The following is a 23,194-nucleotide window of genomic DNA, read 5'->3' as shown; positions in this document are numbered from 1 at the left end:
CTGCATCTTGCCAAGGGCAGTCATCATAAGATGTCCTTCAAGGATGCATCTGCAGTCCTTACATATGGGTTGTCCTGCCTCGGACAGCCCTTCGGTCAGCCGGATTCCAAAGTCTGGGTCCGGCGTCTGCTGATGTCGCTCTTTCCCCGACGTCACTGCGCCTGGGGTATAAAAGCGTCAGCCAACACCATCTTCCTCAGTCTTTCTTGCCTCGTGGTGCCCGAAGCAGAAGCAGTTCGCAAGTGCCGGTCGGCCAGCTCCTGTAACTTCAGCTACCTAAGACTTCAAAGGCTAAGTACCCCATTGGGGACTCTTTCTTGCCTCAGCCGATGTCAGATAAAGTTAATAATTGCTTAACTTGTGGGAAACAAATACCTCATAAGGATTTCCACTCTTACTGCCTCCCCTGCCTAGGCCCAGACCACGATGTCTCGGCCTGTTCAGCCTTTGCTTCCTTCAATCGACGCACTCTTAGGCGTTGGGCGGAGTTTGCAGAGGAATTTTTTGGGGCTAGTTTCTGTTACAATATGCCGTCGGAGACTCCGACTTCTCATTTAACCAAAAAACGGACGGACAAGGATCGACACACACGGACCGTGGTTTCTGCTGAAACCACGCCTAGGTCTACCGCGAGTGTCTCGGTTTCGGCTGAAACCGAGTCCTTGGTACTTCCGACCATCGAAACCGCACAACCGACAACCTCGGCCCCGGAGGCCACTTCTGAGTCGGTTATAGAATTTCCTTCAGAAACCGGTGTTCAAGAAACATCCGACACCATTTCTCTAGACAAAACTACACCAGCACGTGGTGCAGCCAGGCCTCCTGCATCCATGTCAATTAAGGCATTCACAAGGGCTAAAGCTGCTAAACAGCCAAAATCTTTGCCTCCCAAGGCCTATTCCTCAGGGATCCACTACAGGTTCACAGATTCTAAGCTTAGCTGAGGACCTTATTTCCTCAATTAGGGGCTCTCAGCCACATCCGGACAGGGGCTCTCAACCTCCTCTAGACAAAAGGCCCAGGGTTGAGCCCACTGATCCCCAGTCCTCTGATGAGGCCTCAGACGGCTCTGCTCTATCGGACTACCAGGAGGAGGCCTTTTCGGCCTACGAGGATTCTGATGCAGAGGAATCTATTCCCTCGGCCTCCCCTCCTGAAGAGCTGTCTTTTGGGGAGACCCTTCACTCCATGAGAGAGCATTTCATATGGCAGGGCCAGAAATTCTCTGATTCCAGGAAGAGATTAAGGACTTTTTTGCATTTACCTCAGCATAGACCTTTGGCTATTCCTCCTGTTTTGAATGTCATTGATGATGTGTACTCTGAGTCTAGCATAACCCCTGACACCCTTCCTTCGGCTCCTGTCAAACCCGATAGGTACTACAGGGTCCCGGACTCGCATCATTTCCTTTACAAGGCCCACTCTGCTGATCCAGAAACTATTTCCCAGGGCCCTAAAGGGGTTTCAACTGCCACTACTAAAAATCCACTCCCCTCTGAAAGGGAGTCCAGGGCTTTAGAGAGATGGGGTAAAAAAGTGTATACTTCTGCCACTCTTTCTATGACGGCATTAAATTGTCAATTCCATATGATACAGTACCAAGAGTATTTGTAAGATGAATTGCATAAAAAACTGTCTTCACCTGAACCCCTAGATCGCAAATCACTTCAGGATCTGATACATAACTCCCAACAGGTTTGCAACCATTTCTTGCAGTGTGGTTATGATGCATTGGAAGCTTCATGTAGGTCAGCAATGACGGGTGCAGTCATACGTAGGCATGCTTGGCTGAAGGAACATGCCAGATCATGTTAAAGCAAAGCTTCTTGAAGCTACACTGGAAAAGCAAAAGTTATTTGGCTCCACTGCTCAAGAGGTCTTAAAGAAATTTGAGGAAAAGGCAAAATCTGTACAAACAGTCAAAGATTTTCTCCAAGTCCAACCACCAAGATTCAGCAGAAATTGGCCTTCTAAGAATTGGTCCTTTCCAGGCACAGAGAGATTTCAAAGAGGCAAGAACAGGCGTGCCAGAGGTAGAGGGCAAGCTAGAGGCTTCTACAGAGGACGTCAATGGCAGCCTCCTAACCAGAGAGGTAGTGCAGGACCTACAACTGCTGCACAAGGACAGACACAATGACTTTACCTTGACCCCGCCAACCAGGGCTCAATTGGAAGCACCTTTGGGCGGAAAGCTTTCTTTATTCTCAGAAAATTGGCACAGTATTACAAGGGACAAATGGACACTGCAAATAATAGACAAAGGATACAGGTTCCATTTTCACACATTACCAAAAAGAAAAGGCATGCCAAACCTGCCACCGAATCAAAGGGCAGAGGCTTTAAAACAAATCTCCAACCTAATGCAAATGAAAGCTATAGAAAAGGTTCCTCTTTCAGAACAAGGCCAAGGATTTTATTCCAGACTATTCCTTGTCCCAAGAAAAGAAAAACAATGGAGGCCTATTCTCGACTTGTCCGCTCTGAATACTTATCTCATTGTGCCAAAATTCAAAATGCTGACTCTACAGCAGGCTCCTTCCCATGCTGGGCAAGGGGTCCTGGCTGGTAACTCTAGACCTCAAGGAGGCATACCTGCATGTCCCTATCAGACAAAGTTGCAGAAGACACCTCAGATTTCTTGCAGGTTCAGAGCATTATCAATTCTCAGCATTGCCCTTTGGCTTATCTACTGCTCCCAGAGTATTCACAAAATGCCTGGCATCAGTAATTGCACACTGCAGACTTCAGGGGATTCAAATATACCCATATCTGGACGACTGCCTTATACAAGCGGACAGCCAACAAACTTTGGTAAAACACTTGAATTATGCCATCCGCCTACTTCAGGCCTTGGGATACACAGTCAGCATTCACAAATCAAGACTTGTTCCATCCCAAATAATAACTTTTCTGGGTGCAAAACTAGATACAACCACCCAAATGGCTTTTCTCTCAGAAGAAAAACAAAGACAACTACCGGATTATTTCAAAAATCTGACAAAACAAACTCAGCTGACTGCAAGGAAAATCCTGCAGGCCCTGGGTTACATGGCATCTTGCATTCTTCTGATTCCACAAGCAAGGCTGCATATGAGGAAACTACAATGGTACCTAACGAGTCTATGGTCTCAGCACAGTCACAGCCTAGAAGCTTTGATACCACTCATTCCATGCCTTCAAAAGGAATTTCTGTGGTGGGCTCAAGCAAGCCAGTCAAACAGGGGTCTGCCTTTCAGCAAACCAATAACCAGCCAAACCATTACAACGGACGCTTCAGACCATGGATGGGGAGCACACATGGAGGGCAGATGCATTCAAGGACTATGGTCACAGAAAGAACTGCGCATGCACATAAACCAAAAGGAAATGCTGGCAGTGATACATGCAATTGGGGCCTTCAAACACTTTCTGCATCAAGGCCACCTGCTAATAAGGACAGACAATACCACAGTTATGTGGTACATAAACAAGCAAGGAGGTACCCATTCCTACCCTCTTTGCAGGCTGGCAATGAATCTTTGGGAAATTTCCCTAAAACTCAATATAGAGCTGCAATCCCAGTTTGTGCCAGGAAAAGACAATATACTGGCGGACAGCCTAAGCAGAAATATCATGGATCCACACGAATGGATGCTGCACCCAGACATCTTCCTTCAGATAACACAATCATGGGGGCGGCCGGACATAGATCTTTTTGCCTCCCACCACAACCATCAACTGAAGAAATTCTGCTCAAGGACATACCACCCCACAAGCATGGAAAGTGGACGCCCTCTCTTTCAGCTGGAAGACACTCTAACAGTGTATGCATTTCCACCTCTTCCATTAATGACCAAGGTCTTACTGAAGATCAGGACAGAGCAGCCAAAAGTGATTCTGATAGCTCCGGACTGGCCAAGACAGCACTGGTACCCACTGTTACAGAGCATGTCACGCACTAAACCATGGCCTCTACCACAATGGCCACTTCTTCTGACACAGCACAATTACAAAACTCGGCACTTCAGCCTGAAAACATTGCAGCTGACAGCTTGGAAAATACCTTGACTCCTCACCAGGATAAGCTATCCAAGAGAGTGAAGGATATCATCATGGAAGCTCGCCGTCCTTCCACAAGAAAGGCATATTCAGCAAAATGGAAAAGATTTCGCACTTGGAGCACCACAAAGGGCCTAGATGCGACAGTGATGAACATGGCACATATCCTGGAATACTTAGCAGAAATGCTCCACAATGGCCTTTCTTACTCTTCCATAAAAATTCATGCTTCAGCAATTTCAGCAGAATACAATACTGATCCACCTGTCTTCTCTCATCCTCTCCTAAGACAGTTTTTAAGAGGAATTAAAAACATCAATCCTCCAAGGAAGCCACCGGTGCCTACATGGGACCTTAACTTCTTGTTGGAAAAATTAACTCTGCCTCCCTTTGAACCAGCAGCATCTTCAGAACTACAGTTCCTGTCTTGGAAGACTGCTTTCCTTCTGGCCATAACCTCAGCAAGAAGAGTATCTGAGTTGCAGGCCCTCATGGCAGTACAACCATTTCTTATCTTTCATCAGGACAGAATTTCATTGAGAACCAATCCTTCATTCATGCCAAAGGTGGTATCCAGGGTTTCACTGAACCAAGCTATTCACCTGCCTACCTTCTTTCCAAATCCACAAAACAAAGGGGAGAAACTTCTGCATACCCTGGACATTCACAGACAGTTGCGCTACTACTTGGACAGAACTAAGACTTACAGAAAAACTGACCAGCTGTTTGTAGCATATGCTGCTGGTGTACAAGGAAAAGCAATTTCCAAACAGACAATTTCAAAATGGATAGGAAATTGCATTTGATTCTGTTACTCTTTTCATGGCAAAACTGTGCCAGCTAACATCAGACCTCATTCCACCAGAGCCACAGCCACCTCCACAGCCTTCTTAAGAGGGGTGGCTACCAAGGACATTTTAGAAGCTGCTACATGGAGCTCCGTGCATACATTTTCCAAGCATTACAACTTACCTTTATATTCCAGATCCAGAGCAGGCTTTGCTACGGCAGTCCTGCAGGGCATTTTAGGTACACCATCCTTTTCTTAGATCCTACCACCCCCAGATTGGCTATGGTATTCTACCCATATGTAAGGGCTGCAGATGCATCCTTGAAGGACATAGTACAGTTTTGTACCTACCATAAATGTAGATGTCCGATAGGTATGCATCTGCAGTCAGGTTTTCCCTCCCTCCTTCCCCTCTGTGGGATTCCTTGGGTGCTTATCCCCCTCATAGCTAGCTGGGGTTATCTATTATGGTGTATTTGTTTTATACTTCTATGCATGTTTGAAAATTATTGCATTTCTCCAAATTTAGCCTTCCTTAGAGGGCACCTGGCATCTGGGGCAAGAAAAACTGAGGAAGATGGCGTCGGCTGACGCTTTTATACCCCAGGCGCAGTGACGTCGGGGAAAGGGCGACATCAGCCGACGCCGGACCCAGACTTTGGAATCCGGCCGACCGAAGGGCTGCCTGAGGCAGGACAACCCATATGTAAGGACTGCAGATGCATACCTATTGGACATCTACATTTATGGTAGGTACAAAACTGTACTTTATCTCACAGGGTGGACCTACTCACACAAGCCAAGAGAGCTCTCATTCATCCTCACCTGTCCACTCTTCAGCTGACATTGTGGATGATGGAAGTTTTGATCCCCTATGGGCACCTTTTTTCTGAGGACATGCTTCCGGTCCTGCAGGAGGTTAAGAAACCCACAACAAGGAAATGTTACTTATCCAAATGGAAGAGGTTTTCTGTTTGGTGGCTTTCTCATAACCTGGATCCACTTACTGCGGTTGTTCTTTGGTTCTGTCTTATTTGTGTGAATTGCTCAATACCGGGTTGGCATATTCTTCTGTTAAGGCCCACCTGTCAACTGTCTCGGCTTGTCTGCCTTTAACTCCCCCTTTAGTCTCATTTGAGGCCACAGTTTCTTGAAGGCATCCTTCACATTAGGCCTCCCAGGAAGCCTGCCCTTCCTTCCTGGGACCTTAATTTTGTTTTAGAAAAAATTTGACTCTGGCTACTTTTGAGCCTGATGCTTCCAGCTTCCTTACAGCATTATTCTTGGAAGACTGCTCTTTTGGCATATACTTCTGCCATATGGGTGTCTGTGCTGCAAGCCCTGATGACTTTTGCTCCTTTTTGTAGTTTTTCATAAGGACAGGGTGTCTTTCGTACTAATCCTCCTTTTATGACCAAGGTGGTTAATGAGTTGTCTCTTCATCAGGCTGTCCATTTGCCCACTTCACACCATTCATTTGTATAGACAACACAAATATTATTTGAATAAGACTAAAGCTTTTCATAAATTGAAAAGCTTTTTGTTTCTTTTTATCCTAGGTCTTTAGGTGTGGCTGTTTCCAAGCAAACCATTCTTCTTGGATATCTAAAGCCATTTCTTTTTGCTATTCTTTTCAAGGAAAGAGCATTCTTTCTGTTAAGGCTCATTCCACTAGTGCTGTGGCTTCTTATGGTAAGGATTTAGATACTAATTCTATTCTTGATGCAGTAACTTGGACTACTGTGCATACCTTTACTAAGCATTATAAGTTAGATGTGATTTCTAGGAACAGACCTGACTTTGCCATGGCCAGTCTGCATGGCTTCCTACAGGGCTCTGCTGGCCCTTCCTCCTCTCACCCTTCTTCCTGAACTTCTGCATTCTCCGTATTGTAAAGAGTACTGAAACAGTGATATGGAAGGACATAGTACAATTGTATAAAATCTTACCATAACAGTAAATGTCCTTCTCTTCACTGTTGCAATATTCATTCCCTCCCTCCTCCCTCTGGTCCTTTTTCCTTCTGGATGTGCTTGTTGCCTACTTATATCCTTGGACTGCTGTTCTTACTGGGGTTTTTCAGTTCTGAGGATGGTATGTCCTGATGTCACCTTTGTGCCTTATATTGTGTGTGGGGAGCATACGTGTGACGTATGGCGTAGCCCTTACAACCAAAAAGCTTTGATATACTGGCCGAATGTCTGGCTGTCCTTTTCAGGGAATCTCTGTTGTAAAGAATACTGCAACAGTGAAGAGAAGGACATCTACTCTTATGGTAAGATTTTACACAACTGTACTTTCTCCCTTTAGGAAATGGCTAAGGGCAGTTACCACAAGCTTCCTCAAAGACTTGAACCTGCTCACACAAGGCAGGGGTTGTTTGATATGCTCCAGTTTGAAACAACTTCAGCTAACTGCCTGGATGATAGAATTCTAATACCTTTTAGGCACTTGTTTTCTGAGAATGTGCAGCAGGTTTTAAAGGAGACAGAAACCTGCTATTAGAAAATTGCATATTAGCAAATGGAAAAGATTTTCTAGATGGTACCACATGAAGAACCGTGACCCTTTCAAGGCTAACATTTTTTAGGTTGTACAGTTTGCCAGTTATACTATGGCCTTTATTCCTCTGTCAGGGTTCATCTTTCTGCCATTTCAGTTTATCTACCAATGGATCTCCCTCTTCCATTGGATTCTTATGTCAAAGTGTTTTTGGAAGGGGTTTTACATACCCATCCACCTAGAAAACAGATGGTGGCTCCTTGGATTCTTAATGTTGTTTTGGAGAAACTCATTCTTGCTCCATTTGACCAAGGTTAACTTTAGGTTCTTAACATGGAACAGTGTTACTGATTGCTCTGAGTTGCAAGCTCTTATGGTGGATCAACCTCCTCTCATTTTCCACAAGGGTAGTGTTTCTTTGAGAATGAATCCTTCATTTATACCTAAAAGGATGTCCGAGTTTACTTTGAGCTAAGCTAGCCATCTCCCTGTCTTCTTTCCAGAACCTAAACAATGAGGGGAAAAAGGCTGTCCACACACAGTTATAATAGCATCTTGCTAGAACTAAAACCTTTAGAAATTCCAATCAGTTATTCATTTCTTAGGAAGGTAAGAATAAAAGGACTTCCATTGTCAAAGCAGACTTTTTCTAATTGATTTTTGTTATTCCCATCATAATATGTCAATCCCAGGCAGGGCCAGGGCACACAGTACTAAAGCCTTTGCTTCTTCAGTGATGTTGGAAAGGAGTAGACTATAAAAGTATTCCAGAGGTGGCAACACGGTTCTCTGTATGTACTTTTTCAAAGTACTGCAAACTAGGCTCTTTTTCCAAGTCTAGGGCAGATTTTGATAGGACCATTTCCCAAGGACTCCTGGACCCTCATCCTCCTTCCTCCCTCCAATGCCCATATAGCTTAGGCTACTGCAACAGTGATCAAATGATGGACATGTCCAGCTGTATAACTAAACATACTTTAATAGTAAATGTTTGAATGATCATTGCTGCGGTAGGCCCACCCCATTTTTTTATGATTTTTGTATGCGAGTGTGAGGACATGGATTCTTTATACATGGCATTGACCTTTTTCTGGGCTCTAGATATAAAAGCTGTAAACAGTTTGGCTCCCAGACATCTATTTTTCCTCCCAAGCTCTGCTTGAAGGTAACCTTAAGCTTTAGAACCTGGCCAACTGTTTTATATACTAGGCAGAATATAACCCGTATAGCTTGAACTACTGCAGGAGTGATCAACTGAGCATCTTCTGTTTACTTACACAAATGTGCTTTATCTTTTGGGAAATTTGCCTTCTCAGAGCTGATTCGTAATTACAGTTAGATGCTGGTGCTTCTTCTCTGCCCCCATGATGTACTTTTCTTCCTCTGTAACTCTCAGGTCTTGCTTGCCCCCAAGCAACCAGGCAAGCCACTGATGCTCAGAGATGAATGGGATATTTTTCTGTAGTTTTCCCAGTGTTCTCTTCAGGGTTCTCTGTCGGGGGTTTTCCTGCCTGTATTCTTTCCAATTAAAAAATCTTTCTCTTTCCTTCCCCCTTTTTCTGGCTAGGTGTGTTTATGCCCAGTCCAGATTTGTCAGCTGTATTTGTATTAGTGTGGTTGTGTTTTCTTCATATTTTAGTAGATTATAACTGTAAAAAAAAGAGAGAGAGACTTCTAGTTGATCATAGTAAAAGCCATACCACTTTGTTTCTAGGAAGAGGTTTTGATGTACTTTCAGCCTTCCAGACTCTTATCTCCATATAAAAATCACCAAAGGTCCATAACGTGTCTCTGTTTTTGCCTGAGGGACTATTGCTCTGCTGTCATTTCTCCTCACCAGCACCCCTAGACATTTGGCCATGATAAATACTCAAAAGCAGTATTTGTAGCAGGAAAACTTGAAATATTAACACAATGTCTACTTTTTGAGAAGAATGATGCAAAACAACTAGAATAAGTCTGTGTAAAGTATTTGGGATTAACAGGAGGTCATCAGTACAACATGAACAAATGAAAGTAAAGTTTAGTAAGGATTACTTCAGAAATAAAGGTAATAATGAAACCTGCCTTGATGTCTGGGAATAAAATTCAGGCTTAAGTAACTATTTTGTCTGTTTATCCAGTTGCTTTGCTGTTTGTAATTTTGTTCCATAAACCGATGAATCAATTAGAACAAGACATTTTCTTCAGGTCTGTTAAACGATATACAAAAATCACTGTATTGTCAAGACTGTACCTCATTCAGAAGAAGGTATAGACCTCCTTGAATTTGATTATACTTGTAAGCCTACAAACCGTCTGATGTCCTTGTATTTAAAAATATTAAAGTTTTTAATTATGAAGAAAATGAATTCAAGATGGTGTTGGCTCTTGAATAAGCAGGAGTCTTTTAGAAGGAGGTAGGTACAGAATTCAGACCAAGTGGACAAGAAACAGACAGCAACAGAAAGTGCTAAAATCAAAAGGACTATAAAGCTTTTGACCTAAAGAAAAGAAAATTGAACAACCTGCAGTTATAGTGGTAGATGCAGAGAACTGCATGAACAAACACAGGTTCATCGGAATGTAGAAGAAAGGAAACAAGACAGATATACAATTATTATGGCCAGCAGGCAGAAACTTGATTGATTATGAAGCACGGATAATCAGGCAGTTACAGTAGTACCATAAGTAGCTGGGCTAATGAAGTATTTCTACACATGCAATGTGGGTAACCCCATAATGAGGTATGAGTGAAGGCAGTTTTGGGTACACTGATAGCAGACAAAGATACTATGTTTGCATTTACAAAGACTGAGGCATAACTGAGTTTATAAACTTCAAGGCCTGGGGATGCTACTCCTACCATAGTATTAAAAAATGTAATCATTTGGAGAAATTAAACCCACTAGAATATTTTCTAGGAAGTTCCTATATAGAGCTTTTTTATACATCAGAAAAATGAGTTACTGCCTTTTGCCCAAGATTCTAGATGTAGTTACAAGAAAAAAGGGTAAAAGATACTTACAGTCATATATTTTTGAGTGGTTTCCACTATTTGTTCTCTGGTTTCAGAGTCATTATCTGCAGATGTTTTAATCCTATAACTTGGGTGCGTCTAAGCAACTAGTGCTGTTTAATACATTCATTCCAACATGTACTGCTAGTAGCCAAATATAATTACTTTGTATTCTATAGGCAGCTCAAAAATACGTTGCTGGTGTTTGGAAGTCATCACTTCCCCTACATGGCAGTAATGTTTATATTTGTACAAACATTACACAGGAGCATGCCAAGGCTGAATAAAATGTTCCACATACACAAAATCTCTTCAAGTAAATCCACAGAATAGGTGCAGTTTAAACTCCAAACTGTTTAATAATTAAAAGGTAAAAAACTGGTAAGCGCTTTCACCCTCATGGGCTTCTTCAGACCAATACAGGTGCATTTAAAAATTCCACATATGTATGCATTCATAAGGTTAAGGGCTGATAGGGAACCAGGTCTTCATGATAAAGTTCCTATGAGACCTATGCTGAAAGGGAGGAAACTAAAAGTTTAAGTAATCCCTTAGCACATTATTTTATTTTTATGCATTCATTCATTGTTTTAAAAATGAGTTTATTATATTACATGTATTTCCTATAGTAATTATTAATTATATGTATAAGTTTCATAAATATATATATTTTTATATTGTATATTATATTGATCATATTAGTTTGGTAGGAATTTTTAATATATATATAGTCTGTAGACATATTAATGAATAGGATGAATTAATTACTTAATTACTCATACAGGAAATGTCATTTATGAATGCATGTATATATGGAATTTTTAAATGTACTTGTATTGGTCTGAAGAAGCCCATGAGGGTGAAAGAGCTTGCCAGTTTTTTTACCTTTTAATTATTAAATGGTTTGGAGTTTAAACTGCACCTATTCTGTGGATTTATTTGAAGACATTCTATGTATGTGGAACATTTTATTCAGCCTTGGCGTGCTCCTGTGTACTGTTTGTACATTAACTGTTTATTCGTGCATCACGGGAGTGCTTGTTCCTGGGTAACTGGTTTTATATTTTTATTTCTAATGTTCATATTTGGTCAGGTATATAATGCTGAAATGTACACATTACTAATTTTTCATAGCTAACGAGATATGATGTGGTATGGTATTGTTTTATGATGCGTCAGTTGTGTGATACAGTTGGGGACGTGGTATCCTGGGCCTAGAGAGCAACTTGTCCTGTTCTCAAACATCCAAAATTTTTGTATTTTAGGTACAAGTAATCCAGTCAACAGTATGAGGACAGCTGAATATAAATGGTTGGATATTGTGGTTACTACTACAGTGGCAATTATATTTGCACATTGCAAGTCAGACCTTAAAGACTTTAATTTCTGTACCTATGAGCATAAACTTTGGAACACAATTCCTTTTACTAGAGTAGTTTTATTGTAACTGGAAGAACTCGTTTTGAAGGCAGAAGGACAGAATACAAAAGACTTGTTATTAGTGCAAGTGACTTGGCCCCGATTCCAAAAGAACTTGCTCTTGGTGTAAGTGACTTACTCTGGTGCAATTAAACCAAGAGCTAGTCTTTTGGAGTCTGGGCCCCAGTTTGAGCCTTCTTTTATATTTGGGACTTACACAGTAATTAAGTCGCTTCCACTGATATGAACTGCAAGTATTTTCCAAGTTTATTGATACTGTTAAGTTTCAGGTTACTGTGTTACAACCAGATCTTTATTAGTTACTGGAACATAAAAGGGAAAGTTACTTTGTACTTGTTTAAATTGTCAAAAATGTTTGAACTAAGTTGTAAACAGCATTTTCAGTATGTATAATTTCATTATACTTCACTTATGCCAGTAGTCTGAGACGGAGTTTGCATGGTTTGGTGTGTGTGTGTGTGTGTATATGTGTGTATGTATGTGTGTGTATATATATATATATATATATATATATATATATATATATGTGTGTGTGTATATATATATATATATATATATATATATATATATATATATATATATATATATATATATATATACATGCATATACACAGACACGCACACACAAACATTAATTTTGATACTTTTTCATTGCAATATATATATTTGCCCCCTTCCTGATTTCTTGTTTTTTGCATGTTTGTCGCACTTAAATGTTTCAGATCATCAAACAGTTATACATTTTAGACAGATAACCCAAGCATATAACAACCCTTATAACAACTATTTCACTGAAACAATCTAATCCCTAGCAAATCGATTAACTTCCACAAACTTAAACCCCACCTCTAATTTATCCACTAACAACCCCTAGTTTAGCTTCCAACCCATATCCACAAGTTTTATCAAAACACTTATAAAAAAAACTAAAACCCACCACCCTCTCTGCTAACCTCCTCCCTGCAGAGTACCTATGAATAGCTGCAGATGTCATTGCATTTCCCATATCTATCCTGATAAACAGAACCTTATCTGAAAGCACTATCCCCTCCCTCTGGAAAATATCCCACGTCATCCCACTCCATAAAGGTGGAAGTTCTACAGACTTATCCAACTATAGACCCATTGCTATTCTTTCCCCACTAGCCATGATATTGGAGAATGTGTACACAAGCAAGTAATGCAATACTTTACACAATAACCTACTATCCAACTCCCAGCATGGTTTCAGGCCTCACCATGGCACCACCTCAGCCCTCCTTTCCTTTACTAATGCCAGTAATCAAAACAGGAACGACAATAAGGCTATTCTCTGCCCTCTTTATTGACCTATCGAAAGCCTTTGATATGGTCAACCATGAACTTCTCATTCTCTCTCTCTGAAGTCAATTTCCCTTAATAAGCATGCAATCCAGTGGTTCCAGTCCTACCTGACTGGTAGGCAACAAGGCAGTATTATGGCAGGGCAAGCTGTCCAGCCAGCTGCCTCTCACACTTGGTGTCCCTCAAGGCTCCATACTAGGGCCACTAGTCTTCTCTATTTTCATCAACAACCTTCACACTGCTATCCCTAAAGATACCTGCATTCAGTATGCAGATGATTCCACTCTGATCAGCTCAGCCACCTCCCCATCCGAACTGCAAATCTTAACCCAGGATATGTTTAATAATATTGAAAACTGGCTCACCAACCAACGCCTACTTCTGAATCCCAATAAAACCAAACTTCTACTTTTCACCCCAACTAGTAGATCCACCATACTCTCATTCTCTGTCATGTCCAACAATGGTATCATTATCTCCCCAGATACCCACACCAAGTTTCTAGGGGTTATCATAGATAATAGTCAAATTTGACCTACAGGTCAACAAAACCGTACAGACCATCAATAAGAAATTCGGATCACTGTATAGAAGTAAGACATTTTTAACTCCACTGGCTAGAACTGCAATCGCCCGATCACACCTACTCTCTACTCTTTTGTATGCCTCACCTGCACTCTCAAACCTCAACAAATCGGAACTAATTAAGCTCTCCCATAGCTACAACCATATTGCCAGATTCGCCACTGGCTCCACCTATAGAACCCATCATTGCCAGAACCTGAAACAACTACAGTGGCTAGAACTGCCCAGCTTAATTCAATTCAATCAACTCCTAAAAGCACACAAAATTCTATACCACCCTGAGGATACCCCCTCAATTACAAATATTATTAAGCCATATAACAACTTGAGATCCCTACGATCAGCTAACAAACTACTGGTCCAAACCCACAAAGCTAATAACTCTGCTGGTGAATCCCTGTTTGCCAGCTTTGTTGGCAAAACCTGGAATTCACTGCCAACCATGTAACCCTTCAATCCTCCATGAGTCTCTTTAAAAAGTACCGCAAACAGCATCTCAAAGCAAAGTAGCTTTGCCCATGCACTAACCCTGATTAAATTATAAACTGAAAGCATAAGCTGTAAAAATCGTAACATGTAATTTACTTAACCAAGCTTTGTTTCCTAATCCAGCTGTGTTTCCATTTCTTGATGTCTTTTTGCTTAAAATTGTGTCAGGCCATATCATTTTGTGAGTCCCTATGTGGGAACATTACTAAACCTCTGTACAAAATACGCTGTCCTACGTTTTCTAGTGTTATCTAACGTCTTATGTAACCTATGTAATATTGTCTATCTGGAGCTTTTCTCCCCGGGCCTCCGCTGAAAATGGACATGTATCCAATCGGATTATCCCTGTAAACAAATGTAAAATAAATAAATAAAATAAGTAAACAAAATGAAGTTTTTAAGGGTTGATTTTATTTATTAAGGGAAAAAAACTATCCAAACCTATATGGCCGTATGTGAAAAAGTAATTGCCCCCTAAAACCTAATAACTGGTTGTGCCCACCTGTAGCAGCAACAACTGTAATCAAGCATTTGCGATAACTGGCAATGAGGCTTTTACATTGCTGTTGAGGAATTGTGGCCCTCTTTGCAGAATTGTTTTAATTCAACCATATTGGAGGGTATTCGAGCATGAACCGCCTTTAAGGTCATGCTCAAAGCATCTCAACTGGATTCAAGTCCAGACTTTTACTAGGCCACTCCAAAACCTTCATTTTGTTTTTTAAGCCATTCAGAGGTGGACTTGCTGGTGTGTTTTGGTTCATTGTCCTGCTACAGAACCCAAGTGCGCTTCAGCTTGAGGTCACAAACTGATGGCTGGACATTCTCCTTCAGGATTTTTTGGTAGAGAGCAGAATTCATGGTTCCATCAATCGCAGCAAGTCGTCCAGGTCCAGAAGCAGCAAAGCAGCCCCAGACCATCACACTACCACCACCATGTTTGACTGCTGGCATGATGTTCTTTTTCTGAAATGCTGTGCTACTTTTACGCCCAGATATAACTGGACGCACACCTCCCAAAAATGTCAACATTTGTTTTGTCAGTCCACAGAATATTTTCCCAAAAGTTTTGGGGATCATCAAGATGTTTTTTGGCAAAAATGGAATGAGCTTTTATGTTCTTTTTGGTTAGCAGTGGTTTTCGCCTTGTAACTCTGCCATGCATGCCATTTTTGCCCAGTCTCTTTCTTATGGTTGAGTCATGAACACTGACCTTAACTGAGGCAAGTGAGTCCTGCAGTTCTCTAAATGTTGTTCTGGGTTCTTTTGTGACCTCTTGGATGAGTTGTCGCTGCACTGTTGGGGTCATTTTTGTAGGCCGGTCACACCTGGGAAGGTACACCACTGTTCATGTTTTCTCCATTTGTGGGTAATGGCTGTCACCGTGGTTCGCTGGAGCCCCAAAGCTTTAGAAATGGCTTTGTGACCTTTTCCAGACTGATAGATGTCAATTACTTTGTTTCTCTTCTGTTCCGAAATTTCTTTAGATCGCGGCATGATGTCTTCCTTTTTGGGATCTTTTGGCCCACGTCACTTTGTCTGACAGGATCTTTTTAAGTGATGTCTTCATTCAACAAGTTTGGCAGTAATCAGGCCTGGGTGTGGCTAATGAAATTGAACTCCGCTTTCCCAAAAATGTGATTACCACAGTTACTTCATGATTTAACAAGGAGGGCAATTACTTTTTCACATAGGACCATGTAGGTTTGGTTAGTTTTTTCCCTTAATAAAATCATCACTTAAAAACTGCATTTTGTGTTTATTTGGGTTATCTTTGTGTAATATTTAAATTTGTTTTATGATCTGAAGCATTTAAGTGTGACAAACATGCAAAGAAATAAGAAATCAGGAAGGGGTAAATACGTTTTCATTGCACTGTGTGTGTGTGTGTGTGTGTGTGTATATATATATATATATATATATATATATATATAAACACCTGCACTGTGACTGACTAGGGCTCTGCTCCTGTTATGTTAAGTCATAACTCTTCCTCGTTTCTTATTTGGAATTAAGCCACAGAATTTTCTGGAGATAATGATTCCTACACCGAATGGAATCAGTGAATGCAGTAACGAAAGTTTCTTTGGAGGTAAAATATTTTTATCTTTACAAAGGGAATTTACTTGGTCTCCTCTATTGTACTGTTCCGCAGCATTCAACAACAGACATGTGCTTGGTTGTACTTTTTTTGTAAGGAATTGTCAGTTAGTAGTTACTGGACCCAGGACCAAGAGGTATCCACACCTTACTGTAAAGGAGACAAAAGTGACTGTATGGGCACTGAGAGCTTTCTTCCCAGACATTGCATATAATTTCAGACAGTGTTACAGTTAAGTGGTGTAGCAGCAAGTTCGTGGGGGGATTATATCCTATAAACTCTGCAAAGAAGCACTGCAAACCAGAATGTTCACCTTAATCTCCTTATTTTTGCAGTGTATTCCACAGGTCAACAAAACATCTTGGCAGATTGACAGAATCCCTCTGTAGGCTGTTATCACTAGTTCAGTAATGAAACAAATCTGGAATCTGATTTATAAGGCACTTCTCAAGTCCAAGCAGGACAGAAGAAAAGCAGTTAGTGTATGTGCAACATGGCCAAGACATTTATAGTTTTCTTGCATGTCATTACACAACCACTTTGGAGATCTACACACAAGACTCTGCTAACTCAGTGATAGGGCAGTGTGCATCACCTAAACGTCTATCTTTCAGGACAGAAGATAGGATAATAATCCCCCCAGCTTGTTTTCTTTAAATATATTAAGTATTTTCACAGAAGCTAAAAGGCCTAATCTTGAAAAGTCACAACTGCAAAAATGGAAGATTTTTATGTTGGGTAACCTGTCAAGAGAAGGTCCTTTGCACTGTCTAATTTCAAGTCTTTTTTTAGTCTAACCTTATTTCATCCTTTAAGGCTGATATTTTTGCAGTTTGACATGCATACCTGCTTTTTGTTCATGTAACAGCATATCCCTTCTGCTAAAAAGTTCACTAAAGTGGTTCTGATCTTGAGACCACCAAAAAAAAAATCCCCTTCTTGGGACTTAGATTTATCCTGAAAAGGTTACTGTTACCTCTATTTGAACCAACAGATGTGGTGGATAACAGTTTCCTTTTCTGGAAATCTTTTTTGTTTTTTTCCTTTGCTGCAGTCAGTTCAGGTAGTTGAATTTCAGAGTTACAAGCATTTATCTGCATTCTCCTTTACAAAGTCTCCCACACTGAAAGACAGGACTAAAATCACTCCTGTTTTTAAGGCTAGATCTGAGCTTGCCTGTCTCCTTGAATCAGGTTATTCAGCTTCACAAAAAAATGCTGGGAAACACTGCCTGCATAATTCATGTTCGGACAGTTGAGATATTTTACCAGAAAGACTATATTCCATGAAAAAAGTATGTTTTTTTCCTTCCAGAAAGGTGGAGAATGGTCTGGTCTTTATCCAAGTGTCTGGCCCGTTGGTTTTCCTTTTATTTTAATATCCATAACAGGCTGCCTAACATAAGTGGAATCAGAGATGAGTAACCCTCCACTTATACCAACTCTGACGTCACACTATCACAGAGAAAGAGGAAATCACTGGTATAACTGCAGATCATCCTTCTGGGGAAAAAGCCATCTTGTCGCACATTTTTTAATTGCACAGAAAAGTGTCTTATAACTAGTTTTTTGAAAATAAGCTTGGTTCCCCTACAACAAAACATTACTATAGGGGCTTATTAGAACACAGCTCCTGTTAACTGCAGCTATGTCTGCAGCTTAGAAGTAGCTTTGCATTAACAAAATGTTACAAGCTTAAAGCCCAAATTGGATAGGAGAGGGTTTGGCATGAGTGTACTTCAGTAGAATGGTGTTATCACATCACAGCATACTCATTGCTTGGAAATCTACCCTGTAATTTCCTTTTACAGTGATCCTTTCCAAAGAGAGCTGTTTGAGGTACTTGCTCACTATAATCTTTTAGGAGAGGTCTGTGTAACAGTAAACTACTCACCATTCTCCCCATGGTATTCCTTGGATAGTAAAATAAGTTTACTGCTGTGGACTGTTGTTATTTTTTTGTTGTAAACTTGTATTGCTTTGTAGAGAGAGAGTGTGTGTGTGTGTGTGTGTGTGTGTGTGTGTGTGTGTGTGTGTGTGTGTGTGTGTGCGCGCGCGGTGTACACACACATATAGATCAATGTTTATTTATAATTTGTCTTCCACAACCACAGTTCTCCTTGTGGAAGTTTTACCCTCTGTGAACTGTGCCATTCGCAAAGTAGAAAACTGTTACTAAAGAAATGGACAGAAGAATGCTGCTCTGCTGATGAGTAAACCCAAATGTTAAGATTTTCTATTAATTTAAAGCTATTGTTCACCTTCTAGGGAGAACCATTATACTGATGTACCCTTCTAGAGAAGCATTGATTTCAAGCATCCATGCAGTTCCCACATTCAAGTCTGTTTAATGAGATCCAGGAGCATGTTTCCCATGAAAACTAAATCAAGTGATTGCAGCCCAGTGGCTTAGGCCAGAAATCTACTACTGAAGCTAATAACTAGAAGTAAAACTTAAAATAAGTTTCTTTGACTTTCTGCAAAATATTTAGGCTGTCAGATGCTCTTATGGAGCAGTATGCATGATGTCTGTACAATGAATGTAAAGCATGAACCACTTGTTTGCCTAATGATTCTGCTACTGCCACTTGTGCATTGTAATGATATCTGTAATTGAGCTAAGGTTGGATGCTCTTTAATCATTTTGTTTTTACTTTTAGAACTGCCATCAACAGATGGAGGATCTCTCAGTGTTCCAGCAAAGAAAGCAGAGCCCCAGGCTGCTTTAGCAGATGCTGATGCAGACCTGGAGGAACGGCTGAACAACCTTCGTCGTGACTAGATTGCACACTGCTTTCACTTGTTTGTAGTGCACAATGCACCATAGACAGAGAAAAGTTTCTTATTTCATGAACAATTAATTTTGTATAGGTTCTGTATTTTATATAAGTGGTTATAATATATGCATCATCACTTTCCCGACCTGCTTCTGAATTACATACACAGATTAGTACCAGGGGAGAGGTAATGATCATTATAGTTTAATGTTTAGAAAATTATTTTTTCTTTAAATCATATGTTTTTGTTATGTTTAGGTAGAGTTTCTTTTGTTTGATTTTAGTATGCTAAGGTGTTCATGTTTCATGTTAGGGCAGACTTTACTCAAGCTATAAACATACTGGCATTGCATTTGGTGAGCTTGAGTGGCCCTCTCTGTATTGGAAAAGAACAGTTAGTGCTTACAGCATAGGCTTTGTAATGTCAGTTATGCTTAGCACAAGGTCTATATGATATTGTACATCTTTAGAACTAGGGGGAAGTGTGGTAATATGTATGATTATGGGCTTAAGACAAAGAATTTGTGGTAATGGCATGCCCATTTATGTACTGCTAGTGTATGGGAAGTTATTTTCCACACACATGCATCTAGTTCTGTCACGAGTCCCATGCTGATGTGCATTCTGAGAGATTTTCTTTTTAATTAACGCACATGGCATCAGTTCAAAACATCCCACTTTACTGCTAAGCTTTAAATTACTTAAAAGCAGTTTGTTTTTCAAGGCTTCTTTTGTTATTTAACAAAAATATTTGTGTCACTGAAAGATGCCACAAGCCATTGAGACACTTAATTGTGGACTGTAGTAAATATACTAATGTAGTACAGTGGTGGTTGGTCCCTTTAAATAAGTTTACTTGGAAGGAAATAGCAACACAGGGGTTGCTGGCATACATTGCTGCTGTCTGGGTGGGCAGGTCAGATGTGAGTTTCTTTTTCAAGTTTAAGATTTAGCACAGCCAGATGAAGTTAATGGCACCCTTCCCAAGTATTCTCGTTCATCTCATTGTACCAGGGACAGGTAGAAAAGGATACCAACCATCCCAATATACTGGAAGTTTGGCATAAAACTTTCTACTCTGTCTACTTCATAGTAGTACCATTTAGGGAGGGCTTTTTTGGGAGTGATAGGGCATGTGACTTGCAGCAAGTTTGGGCTGTTTTCTATATGTATTGCAGATGGACGAAACAGGATCTTTTGTATAATCTCACTTTTTGAAAATGAAAAAAGTTTTGCTTAGCTTGACTGTTCAGGCACATGAAGCTGATGAAGATAGAGTATGGTACTGCTCAGCACTCATCCATTCTGTTTGCAAGATATTCACACACACACACGCACGCACACACACACACACACACACACACACACACACACACACACACACGTGCCATTATTGTAGCTGCTGAATCTGCTTTAATGTCTATAAAGAATATTTGAAGGTCACAAGATTTGTTGTAGTAGCTACATTTTCATAGAGAACCCCAAGACATATTTTCCATTCCAGCCATTCCATGTTATTTCAGATTATTCTGCTGAGCTTTAAATGACTACTGCTTTTGAAGCAACAGAAGTAAAACCTGAATAGGCTGATGTCTGTGTTCTAATTTGAGAAATGTATGTATGTTAGCATGTATAAATGCAAGCACACATTTGATCTTCTGAGTTTACCTGCATAGATATGTTACTGTGATATTACACTAAACAGTTCTAGAATAAGTACAGCTTTATACTGCTTTTTGTTCAACATTTTGTGATCCTGTTTTGTGTTTCCAGTTTAAAAGACTGCTTAGAAAAAAATGCACACCATTTCTTGATGCTTCACTTCTTCCACAATTGAGCTACTGTACTAACCTTGACTTTTATTTCACTTCCTTCTACCCTTTCTTGTCTAATATCCATGCTTCTTGTCTTGTTCCACCTCCTGCATCATTGGATAACCGTGAGGAATACATTCTAGCTTACACCACAGAATATGACTGTTTTGGATTGCCATCTTTTGGCACAGTTTTACACTCATTAAAAAGATCTACTCCTTGTGCTTGCCACACCCATGGCTGGTGCTGCAGAGTAAACCATCCACAACAGATAGTATTTGGTGACTTAAAGGAAGTCATTTAGGACCTCGTACTATAGGCCACTTGAATCTTGGAAGAAATTTTTCTCCCTCGTCATTTAAGATGATTGAGCATATAGTGAGTATTTGTTTGCGAAATATCTGCCTATGCTAGGATTTTAATCAACTACTAGATTCGTGAGTGATGAGTTCCTCTACCTCCCCACTCTGAATTAACCGAAAGGCACTCTGAATGCATTTTGACAGCTTTTAGGTCTCATAACCAGTGTGTACCATTTTGTGGAAGCTTCTGATCCTTCAGTATTTGTTGAACTGTACATTGTTAAAACAAAGGCCACAACTAAAAAAATATATTGATTTGGACAAGGGTGGTGGTTGAAAACCAGGACAAACTCCTGACATCTTTTAAGAAGCTTGTCTGTTCTGTGTCCGATATGCATTATTACATTAAGCCCAGCTAAACTGTCTCATCCTCCAGCATGAATGATCTTTCAAAACAATATTTTAAAATAGAAAAAAAAGGAGGCAACTTTCAGAAAGTGTACAGCAAACGTTGCAGAACAGTCAGAAAGTAGAGTTCTGAAAGCAGATGACATGTCTTCATTCTTTGAACTGTGTTGTATTAAACTTCATGAACAGGGTAAATGCACACATTTTCAGTTTGTTGAATTTAAGGTATTGGGGAAACTAAATGTACTGCACTACATACAGTTCTGATTATAGCTTTATTGTACAGAATATATTGTATGGATAAATATTTCTATATAATTCTTTGATCATGAGAAATTTTGCATTTCTTTAGTTTTGGATACATTTGACTATTCAAATAAATTACATTAAGTTATGATTTTTTTGCTCCAGCTGTGCCTTTTTTCAGTGATTTCCATGCATTGAAATCTTTCTTTCTAGTAGATGGAAGATCTTCAAGAGATGATCTGCAATAGATAAGTCCTTCTTGTGCCTTCTCTTGTAGCTTTTCTTTAAATCTTAAGCCAGTGTACTCAGGGCTTGCACATTTCTTCAAAGCTTTGTGTTCATCCCCTGAGATTAAAGGGGCATTGCTTCAGCAATCCTAGTTTTTCTCTATTTAGCCAGGCACCTCACACCCCCTTTTATGTCCATTATTGGAAGGCTCATTCATTCATTACTAAGAAATCATAAACCTTGTAAGTGCAGAACTGCTTACCAGATATCGAGGCGTAGAGGACACCATAATACAGGTCACAACACTTAATTGTTACTGAAAGTGCTTTAAGCTGAATAGCTTGCATGGAAAAAGAAAAAAAAACTAACAAGAACTTACCACGGTAAGTTGGGTAAATAACAAGAAGCTGGCATCCTACTTATTTATGGATGGCTGCAAAAAACAATGCCATGGGAATGTAAGGTTAGGCTTCTTAAGATCCCGATAAATCACTAACCTAGTAAATACTTATGAAGCTTTGAAGTGAAAAGCATAAGGACTTCGTCACTAGCAAAAAAACTACCAGTGTTATGAGGTACCCCAGAGCATGGACGTATCCAGTCAGGAGCCAGAAAGGTATAAGGTAAACATTTTCAGCCTTGATGTTAGCCAGGCTGAGCCTTTCTAGAGTCTTCTCTGGCTTTGGTGTTAGAGCTTGACTTTCCAGTAGGCATGCTGTCTAGAAAGAGGTTGGCATCCTGCTTTATCTACACACATGGCCACAAAGTATTTTGATGAGTCACCCTTTATTACTCGCTCTTGAGAGCAAGATCTTGGGGGGGGTGGTGTGGGCTACAAATCTTTATTCCAAGTTAATAGAGGATTGGAGTATTTTGAAAATATATACATTTTTTGAGGGTTTTCATTAAAATAAAGTCTTGAAAAATGTGACATAGGTTCAAATGGAGACTGCAACTTGAGGATATATTAGGGATACATAGAAGGGAAAATATAACAAAAGAGGGTAGATTTTTGAAAAAAAATATATGAAAATTGTAAGATTAGGCTTTATTTGAAGGCCTAGTAATGCAGCTGTATTAAAGCAGACCTATATTTTTATTTTACATTTTATGTGCAGGTACAACAGAAAGGAATGTTTCAATAACCTTCAGTC

The 23,194-nt window shown here is 40.2% G+C and overlaps 1 protein-coding gene across 5 annotated transcripts in view; it reads left to right on the top strand.

Moving 5' to 3' along the window:
• CHMP2A (charged multivesicular body protein 2A) overlaps positions 1-21,963 on the top strand; it is a 518,938-nt gene extending 496,975 nt beyond the window's left edge. For all 5 annotated transcript variants that reach the window (XM_044059594.1, XM_044059593.1, XM_044059591.1 and 2 more), the window contains one exon: positions 18,926-21,963. In XM_044059594.1, coding sequence (XP_043915529.1) covers positions 18,926-19,047 — 122 coding nt within the window. In that variant the 3' untranslated portion in view covers positions 19,048-21,963. The remainder of the gene's footprint in view (positions 1-18,925) is intronic.
• The last annotated feature ends 1,231 nt before the right edge of the window (positions 21,964-23,194 follow it).

This window comes from Protopterus annectens, chromosome 17.part0, assembly GCF_019279795.1.
Source record: "Protopterus annectens isolate FY-2018-M chromosome 17.part0, PAN1.0, whole genome shotgun sequence".
Taxonomy (NCBI): Eukaryota; Metazoa; Chordata; order Ceratodontiformes; family Protopteridae; genus Protopterus; species Protopterus annectens.
This window is presented reverse-complemented; position numbering and strand designations above follow the sequence as displayed.